The sequence below is a fragment of the Anneissia japonica genome, unplaced genomic scaffold, assembly GCF_011630105.1.
Source record: "Anneissia japonica isolate Jap-2015-1 unplaced genomic scaffold, ASM1163010v1 scaffold1782_len167522_cov105, whole genome shotgun sequence".
In the NCBI taxonomy this organism is placed as follows: domain Eukaryota; kingdom Metazoa; phylum Echinodermata; class Crinoidea; order Comatulida; family Comatulidae; genus Anneissia; species Anneissia japonica.
The window spans coordinates 134,394-145,093 of NW_022713947.1; the positions used below are offsets into that span (position 1 = coordinate 134,394).

A 10,700-nucleotide genomic window follows, 5' to 3' on the forward strand; every position below is an offset into this window, starting at 1 on the left:
ATATAGGCCTAGTCCTAGATTGTGCGCCCGGCAGCAGTCCGTCTAGGCCTGTGCATCGTTAAGTTAGGCCTATCTATGCTTATGCAGAATCTGTTGTAAGACCCTCGCCTAGGCACTGAAGAATATGCGGATCAACCTGCACTGAATAGGCGCATAATAGCCTACATAACATTTATACAATACAAATATACAGGACATTGGAAAGTTAATATATTTACTTAAATTACATTGGCCTATATTAATTCGGTTCCCTTTTTTGGAATATAGCCGGCAATATTGTTTCAAAGCAGTGAACACTAAAAAAAAAAAATCTTAACTTCAGCAGTCATGTTGTAAAAGTTGTAATTTTAATTTATTAGGCCCATTTTCTCTTGTAAGATAATTAGTTCATAGGATTAAGATTGGAAATCCATAGGATTTGTCCGGGGTCTGAGGTCTTATGTGTATAAGAGACAGCACATGCGCAGATGACGAATGCCTTGAATAATTTTTGGCTTGAAAGTCTTACTTAGTCGATTTTTGTGTCTACTAATATGTAGAAATTACATTACATTTTTTCTCCCAGCAAATTGTGGTTTTTCTCCCTGACAGGGGGAGAGAAGCCGGGCCTCCCCGACGGGGTCCTACCCCCCCCCTTTCCGCTGCCGCTACCCCTGCTAAGTACAGTATTGTACTATAGTAGGGCCTAGGCCATTGAATTGTTTTCATTTCTTTCAGTGATTAAGCCTAATCCCTACCGCTAAAATAAGACTAACTTATTATAGGCCTCCTATGTATTGTTTCACTCTGTGTAGGCCCCATGAATTTATAATATTCCAGGGATCCTAATTTTTGGAAAGAAAAACACACAGGGACAGCTTGTTTTTTTTATATTGGTTGTACCATGAAATGAATTAGTTGGTACGGACTGTATTTTGCTATGCTGTGTGACTAAAGACATTACAGACAGGCCCAACACTTTGTCGAGGAAATTAATACAAAACATAGCTGAAGTTATGCATGACGTCAACATACGAAGCCACGCCCCCTCGGCTGAACCCGTTGTATTTAGCAACTACCAACCTGCTAGAATGGATAAGCCGCGCGCGATTTTTTTTCCCGTACGAAACATTTACATGAAACTCCACTCGGGCCGTGTCGGCTGAATCGACCCGAAAATCTCATTGTAGATTCAGGAGGTCAAAAGTTCATCAACAGATAAACGTCTACAAAACTTCTGATAGAACGTCGCTGTCTAATTCTTAAAAATAATTGATGCTACCATGTTAATACCAATGGGTCGTTTAAAATGACATATAATATTTGATTAAGCTGCACGAGTAATGAAAAATGTTATTTTAACTTGAGTTACATACTATGACAATTTGGCCTGGGTTTTGCATAATTACATAGGCCTACAAGTACTAAAAACGCTTTCTGGGAAAAGCACAAAGAGTAGGCCTAAGAAAAAGCGCGTTTTTCTTCATCACTGATCAAATGAAACAGGGTGTTAGTTATTTTCAAATTGGCAGGTTCTTGATTACAAGGCTAGACCAATTACATTTAATGTCGAAATGATTATTATTATTATTATTATTATTATTATTATTATTATTATTATTATTATTATTATTATTATTATTGTTATTATTATTATTATTATTATTATTATTATTATTTTATTATTATTATTGTTATTATTATTATTATTATTATTATTATTAATTATTAATTATTATTACCTGTACGTTAAGGGGAACTCAGACAATGGAGGAATTAGAGAACAATTTAAAAAACGACGTTAAGGGGAAATAACAGAAGATATTCCCCTTGGGCTAGTTATTATTTATAGGAGGTTCTTTATTCAAGCCTTAGGCCAAGGTAATTAATGCTGACATTATTATTATTATTATTACCTGTACCTTAAGGGGAACTTAGACAATGGAGGAATTAGAGAACAATTAAAAAAAACGACGTTAAGGGGAAATAACACAAAAGATATTCCCCTTGGGCGATTATTATTTATAGGCCTAGTAAATAGTACGGTATCTGTAGGTTCTTCATTACAAGAGTTAGCCAATGTAATTAATGCTGAAATGATTATTATTATTATTATTATTATTATTATTATTATTATTATTATTATTATTATTATTATTATTATTATTATTATTATTATTATTATTATTATTTAACATAATTACATTACAATGATAGTTTGGACAAGTTCAATAACGCCGGAAACGTATATTATTTATTTAATAATATTTCGCTTATGCGCTCTATTTTTCATTTCATGCTTCAATTTTGTCCCATTTTCCCCCAAAAATTTCAGTCCATGAAGCGTGACTGTTGGTGTCAGTCTATGACCACAGGCCTATATAAGGAGGGGCCTAGGTAAGACCTCAGCCTGTAGTTAGGCCTATAGTTTATCCTCTTTCTCTCCAGCCTTTGGTATTACTGCACCTATCTACACTTTATAACAGGAGGTACTCTGTTGTTGTTGTAGACAATATACTAACATTTAATAACATCCAAGAAGGTCACAGTTAGTTACACACGTACATCCCATAAATCCGTGAGATTTCAGCAGTGTGACCACTCACAATTTTTGATATACCCAATGTCTGGGTCGAAATTACCCAAGATTCAGCAAAAATTGTCCAAATTACCCAAGCTTCCTGAAAATGCATTAAAATTTGAAAAATACGTGTTTTTCGCATGTATAGTTTCCCTTTTAGTTCAATTTATAAACCAATTTTTTTATTGTTAATTATTAAAATTATTGTTCATGAGGTGATAATACGGAAAGAAAAATACGCCCTCAGTCGGCCAGTGTTATTAATAGATCAGTGATCAAGTTTTATTATGTAATGCATAATTAGGTAAGATCAATGGCAACACAAATCACAAATAAACAATTCTGAACCCATGTTTATACAATTAACAGTCAATTAACAATGTTATATGCACTTCGTTGAGTTTTGCTTACTTGAATGGACTGAAATATACTTTGTTACTTCTTAATTCTTCCTCTATCACAAAAATATTTAATTTTCTTAGTAAAAATAAAATACCCAAGGATTTGAACGGAATACCCAAGAACCCAAGACCAAATCAAAATACCCAAGATCTTGGGTAAATACCCAAGCAGTGGTCACGCTGTTTCATAGGCCCACCGAAGTAAACATAGAAAGAGAAATAATAGTAAAACTCGAGCGTCACGACATTGCGAAGTGTCTGCTCTTGTTCCTCGTATCGTACTCACTCGTGTCAATCCGAGATGGCCCGAGTGAAGTTTCATCCAAATGTTTCGTACGGAAAAAAAAAATCGCGGCCGCGCCCCAAAATTCGGGATAGGTGGCGATGTTGTATGTCCGGTAAAAAATAAAAAAAAAATTGACTCGCAGTGTCTAAATCGGCACTCGATCACTTCAAGTTTTTTTTCAGTCAAAAAACTACCCTATTTTTCGTTAAAGCCTCCATATTATTTTCTAGAACTGATTTTGTGAATGCTGTATTGCAATTGTTATGCCCCGCATCATATACATAATACAGAACACTGTAGCGGTATGAATGAGGACGACGGTCATAACAGTGGCAATACACCATTCTACTATTTCTAGTTTCATTATTATTGACGATCAGGTAAATGGTAGACATACCAGCAACCTAAATGCCACACCTTTACTTATTTCAACTTTAAATGAATATATCAATAGGCCTATTAATAATTAATAACAATAATGATAACTGTCATTATACAGTAAAAACACATTAATTCAATCAGTACAGTTTTCTTTATTTTCTAATTTTAATGTTCTATAGAATAACTATTTCATATTTACTGTTACCGTTTGATGGTATTTTTTAGATGTTTTTTCTTTTACAAATTTTAATATAAATTACCATGTAATTCAGCAAAGCTGCGAGGCTGTTTTTAATAAAAGAAACAGAAATTGAATTGAAAAGCAAAATTATATTAATCCAATAACATAATCAAAAAATAAAATCAAATGCCAAAAAAATGTTCAACAAATAAAAAGAGAAATATGCAATATATGATTGTAAAAGCAAAATCAATAAAAGTAAATAATTTTGTAAGAGTACTGGTATACTTTTATTTGGGAATAATGATATAGTAATACTATTACGTACAAAGAAATGCATTCACAGTAAAGTGTGTTTTATTTTGTTATAAAATAACCCCCCCCCCCCGCAATCTATCTACTGTATACTATTATTGTCACTTCTAATTGTTAATATATATAAAACCAAATTACAAAAAAAAAAAATGATTGTAATATAAAAAAAGTAATTTGAAATTTCAAAAATACAATTTAACTATGTCCAAATGTAATGTGATAGGCTAAATGTATTATTGTATCAAGTCAAGAATAGTAATCAATTAATTAAAAGAAAACAATTTTGTTGAATTATAGAGCCAATTACCCTGATATAACTAAACTACCGTATTACACACCGTTGCTTTGTAATTTACATAATAAAACACATACTAGACATACACATTTAAAAAGTACATTCATTCATTCATTCATCTTTTATTTCAGAGTATCATGTCCATACAAAAGAAACAGTTAAACCAGTATAAATACATATAAATATATGACAAAAGTAAAAAAAAAAACAGACTGAATCAAGAAAAACATCAAGATCAGAAAATCATAATGTACGACAATGTTCCACTGATGATACATTTTAGAATTGGAAAGAGCAATACTTAATGGCTAAAATGATTGAATTAGAGCTGATTTTCACACGGTTCCTGAAACTATTTATAGAGTTTCTAAATTGGCACACTGCTATAGGATGCTGAGCTATAATTCCGACAATTAATGGAAACAAAACAATGTTTTACTTTTTGTCACAGTACTATAATCACACCAGGGAACAGTTAAATTAACTGTTCCCTGTCGTCACGCATTTTATTTATAATTTGACGTAAAGCACATAGAGCCACTGCGCAATATGTGCAATATAAATGTAAATTATTATTATTATTATGTCATATACATAATACAAAGCATTGTAATTATAGGTGTTGTCTATAAACTCACTTATCAACTAATGCCAAACAGAGAATTTAAAACTTTAGACCTACGTTTATATTTTTACAGGTTCTTACTAAATCAATAACGACAGTCGTGGCAATAAACTGATCTTTCATTTAACTATATAATGTTCGTGGAAATGATGGAACAAATCCTGTCCTGGCTCAAACGGTTGACAGGTGTGTTTATACTTCACTTGTTGTACCAAATCAATTCAAGAAATTACTTTGACCTCAAGTGTGTTGGTAAGTACTAAGAAGGGCCACTGATCCGGTCCATCAATTTACTATTCATAAGGTTCGCTGTCATATTATACGGTAACAAATGTTTACAGCCATTAAGCTTCTTTTATATCACGAATATGGCTCGCTAGTCGTAAATAACACAGGGCCGGCGGAACGTTTTCAAAGTGGGGGAGGGGGCGGGCAAAATTTGATTCCTAGATGGCGGGAAATGAGTTTTTCCGACTTCTGAGGTGTCTTAATTACTTATAAGTTCTTCAAAATTAAGGATTTCCCCTCTTAAAAATTATTATAATGAATCAATAAACCCAAAGAGAAAAGGCAGGTTCAAGTTCTTCTCGGGAAAATGTTGATTTCTGAATGGTGGGCAATCAGCTTTCACGACTTCTGAAGTATCTTTTAGCGACTTTAACTTAAGTTCTTCAAAATTCAAGGCTTTCCCTCTTGAAAACGGTCAGGTAATTTTTTCCATTGTTATTACAGTAGATAGGCCTTATGTGTGTATACATACACAAAAATTCGAGTAGTTGCATACGAATTTTCCATGAATTGATAAATTCCAAAAAGAAAGGGGGTCCGGGTGTTCTCCCCCAGGAAAATTTTGATTCCTAGAAGGCGGGAAATGAGCTTTCCCGACATCTGAAGTGTCTTTTAAATTAAAGTCATTTAAAGATACTTCCGAAGTCGGGAAAGTTCATTGTCCACGATTTAGAAATCAACATATGGGAAGAACTCGAACCTCCCTTTCTTTGGGTTCATTGATTCATTATAATAATTTTCAAGAGGGGAAAACTTTGAATTTTGAAGAACTTAAAAGTAATTAAGTTCTTCAAAATTCAAGGTTTTCTAATTGTAACAAAATAAAAAAAATAAAAAAAAATCAGCTCACGGGTCCTGAAAAGGTAGATCTAGAATTCTTTTCTTTTTACCCCTTTTTGTTGTTGCTCAAGGGAGGGGTAAGGACCCACAACCCTCCTCCCCCAGATCCGCCAATGTGATTGCGAGAAAAGGTAACTCGGTCGGGTACTGGATAAACATTCTCTTTCCCATCCTTCTCCTGCTTCTTCCCTCCTTCTTTTCTTGCATTTCCGATCATACAAAAATCTCCAGACATTATATGTTTTTTGCCAAAAAGTTGCTTCCGCCGGCCATGTAACAGGGGCAATATGGCTCACTAGTCATCGCTAGTCATAACTAACAGAGGCGGATCTGGGTTCATATTGGAGAGGTCGGGGGGGGGGGGAACCCCACAGAGAAAGAGGGTTCAGGGTTCTTTCCCCGGGAAAATGTTAATTACTAATTGGCGGGAAATGAGTTAATTTTCCTGATTTCTGAGGTGTCGTTTAATGACTTCGAAATTCAAGGTTTCTTATTTTAGTAAATAGGCCTTGTGTGTGTACGTACATAAAAATTGAGTAGTTGCATGAAGTCTTTTTTCCTTGAATCGATAAACCCCAATAAGAATGAGGGGTCGGGGTCGGGGTCATACCCTGGAAAATTTTGATTCCTAGATGGCATGAAATGAGTTTTTCCTACTTTTAATTTTCTTGTAACAAAACAAAATTCAGCTCACGGGTCCTGAAAAGGTAGGTCTAGATCTTTTTTTTTTTTTTGCCGGATAGAAAACAAGATGTGTATAAGAGACAGCCCCCCCTCAGATCCACCAATGACTAAAAGGATATAATTAAAAATAATAATAAAAAAATACAAAGGACAAGTGATTAAGGAATCTTTAAATTTTAGTGGACTGTTAACAGCCAATATTTAAACCTTTTTTTAATGAAATTAAATATTTGATTTTGATTCTGTACACGTAGAAATGTTAATATTTAATTGTTTTTTTTTTTGTAGGTTACCTGGCTGCTATTGCACATATAACCTTTCGAATACACAACTTGAAGTCTTTCTACATTCACCTAATAATCTCTACCTTACTTGTACAATCTACGTATGTGTCAAGAGGCTACATTACAAATTCACAATATTCGGATTCGCAGAATATCGATAAAGATCATGCCACACATGTGCCGAGAATTATTGTTTATCTAATGAAACAATTGGTCCTCGTTTTGATCTGTATTTGCCTGATGAGCATAGAGAAGCGAAACTTGAGTACTAACATTTCATGGATACTTGCAGCATTTACTCCTACAGTAATTGTTCCCACGTTCGACTTGGAACCGGTAATAGCAGTAAAAACACACGACGTGTTAATCTGGTTAACCATATGTATTATTGTGAGTTATGCGGCATGTAGATTACGATCTACATGGATAGCTGGACACGAACTAGCAGAGTTAAAGCGCGTGTTGATTGAATTACATGATTTTATTTTAGCTATGGGTGGATATGATCTAAATCGACTGAAAATTATTTACAGGAAGTCATATTTACCTTCAACGTTTATATTTCTGTGGGTCTCTCAGTTTATATTTGACAACTACAACAAGTGGAAGGTGTACCGTCTGTACTTTTTTGTACAGAATGCAGATTATTTTGGTACGAGCCCATGGACTTTCATAGGCCTATGTTGTACTTGTATTTCGTTTTTCGATATCCTACTGTATGGTCGTTTTAATGTGAATGAAAGTGATTCGGTGTTGTGTGAGGGGGTAGCGCTCATTTTTTCAGGTTTTATAGATTCAAAAGCTTTTCCGTTTATAGTGGCATCATTCATCATTCGGAATATCTCTGTTATGACAAATCATTACTTGTTAGAATTACACACAAGTAATACGAGATTAGCCCATTTTGGGGTTCTTGTCCTTGTATTTATTCTAATTATTCTAATTATTACTCCAATCGTCATAACATATTACTATACTCAAGGCGTTATTGAAGACTTTGTTTTCATTATCGCAGCATACTGTTTATTAAATATGCTTCATAACTTGTGTTACCTGGTGATATATTTCGTAATCAGGATATACGATTTCTGTGAAGAACCCTTTGAATATCTTCTTGACGAGGCTGTTTCCTGTATCGAAGGGTTTGGTCATTTCTTTGAGTTTCTTGTGACTGTATTTCATGGGTGCTATGCAATTTGGAACTTAATTTCCTTCTTTGATCGTGATAAAATCTATCTAGTGCTGGTGTGTTTGGTGTGTTTCTATCGGAATATTTGGGAGAAACCCAGGAGAGGTTGGGATCGTTTAAAGCAAATGAAAGTAACAATGCAGAAGATAAACAAATTAAGGCATGCAACTGAAGATGAACTTAACTCTTTAGCTGATGTGTGTTCAATTTGTCACCGGAATATGACGAGAGCTCGAGTTACGGCATGCCGTCATTACTTTCATGGGGCGTGTCTTAAACAGTTGTGGTATAATGATCCATCGAAAAATAAATGTTGTTTTTGTAATTCATCCATCTTTTAAAATTTGATTAGTAGCAGTAAAGGATAACTTAGATTCAGGTGGAATGGATTGGATTGGATTTAGTAAACACCTAGGATAGCCCACGAAAACTTATTTCCAGTGGTGTCCTTCTGGTGGTGATTGGGCAGCACCGGGAGACAATTCCCTACTCTTTTCCGAAGAGTGTACTGCGTTCTTTAACGTGCACATAGGCCATAATGCACACGGGACCAACGGCTTAAACGTCTCATCCGAAAGGCAGTGGGCTATTGTAACTTGTATTTCAGCCCTCTAGCTTAAACACAAGGAGAGGCAGCGATAGGAATTGAACCAGGGACCTAGGGATCTCCACGAAAGTCTATCCTGTTGTCTCTAATAGACATGAAAACCTACCTAAACCTAGGGCCTAGGCCTATTTCCAGTGGCGGAATTTAAGGGTGGGGGCGTGAGGGGCGTACGTCCTCTCTATTTTTTTGCAAAAAGAAAAAAAAGAAAAGAAAATAAAAAATTACACACACAGTGTAAGTCTTCTTTCCTACCAAAAACACTCTAGGAGAGTGCTATTCATAAATCCACTTGGTGAGAAATAGAACACTTGTAATGTACTCAATGTTAATATACAGTAGCGGATTTTGTTGTTTGACGACTTTTGTAACGGATTTTGGATATTAATTTTCCTTTTTGCTGATTTTGTTATTTTTATGCTCGATTTTGCTGAGAAACTTCATCATGTTTTCTAGAAGTGAAATTTCTCTTTTGAAATGGTGTACATTATGAGCCTTTGCATGTTGTCAAAGATTATGTGTGAGATGTTCGTGGAAGAGTCACTAAAACCCACAGCTGTGAGAAGATGAATTATTACTAATTTAATGACACATTTTATAGTTGCATATTGCAGGTACCCTGTATATTAAAATTTCTTTTAAAAGACACCTATTTTTTTTAAAAGATTATTTGTTACTGAAAACTACCATGCTAGATATTCAAAATCGACTCAATACAAACTCATATTCCTGAAATGTGCCTGGACCCCGCCGGGGCCCTAGGCGCCCCCCTGGCCCCAGCCTAAGATTGTTGCCCTTTTTCGTGAAGAGCCAAGCATGAGGGAGACATATAAAGCGCTCTGATTGGCTAATGATAAGATTACATAATCGCACTTTTGTTTGACAGTCTTCAGAGCAATGCGACTGCGATACACGCCAACAAAACAATCCATGCACATACAACACGCCGAGTAAGCCTGATTTTTATACGTGTTTGATTACAGTATTGGGAACAACACTTAGTAGGCTAACATAGTCACCGCTGATCATACAACTCTAATACCCACTGCTACCAATAGGCCTAGAAAACACTGTAGTAGGGCCTACTATGAGTACAAACGAGGTCGTTTGCATAGAGGGTCTAATAGTAGGCCTAGAGTCAGTAGGTCCTAGGATCACAGACTTTTAGGCAAGATATGTTATACTGTACCTTGTTTAAATAGCGATTTCGAATAGTTAACGCACCCTCCCCGACGAAAAATAGAAATTTTAGAAAAACATAAAAGTGTTACATATTTTTATTATGGCTTTCACTCCCCGGAAATATTCACAAATTAGATAAATTTAAAGCATTTATCAATCTCATTACAACACTTGTTTCAATTCATATCAATGAAAATTTTATTTTCATTTTGTCCTTCACTTTGCTTTTGGCAAAATAATTTTGCTAAATAATTCTTCCCTCCCTCCGACGGCTTCTAAAAAAATAATTTCACTAAACAGGGCACAGTATTATTCGAAAAGTCTTTCCTTTACCTACCTGTCTATATGTCTGGTAATGGTAGTCAATCAATATACAAATAGTGTATAGTGATAGTAAAGCTGTCAAAATTTAGTATTCACGACAGCAACAGTAATATAATAATTATTAAACTAGAAATTGAAATTGCAAGTGAAGTGCTGCGAAGTACAACTGCATATAAATGTTCTTCGAACAAAATTATTTATGCAAGTCAAGTGAAAATAATGAATAATAAAAATATAACAAATAATATGAGACACGACCCA

General features: G+C 34.6%; 1 protein-coding gene across 1 annotated transcript in view; it reads left to right on the top strand.

The window, feature by feature from the left end:
* Window positions 1–8,768, top strand: part of LOC117108816 (RING finger protein 145-like) — a 45,687-nt gene extending 36,919 nt beyond the window's left edge. Inside the window, exon 3 of the mRNA XM_033250962.1 lies at window positions 7,145–8,768. Coding sequence (XP_033106853.1) covers window positions 7,145–8,670 — 1,526 coding nt within the window. The 3' untranslated portion in view covers window positions 8,671–8,768. The remainder of the gene's footprint in view (window positions 1–7,144) is intronic.
* Window positions 8,769–10,700: the final 1,932 nt, after the last annotated feature.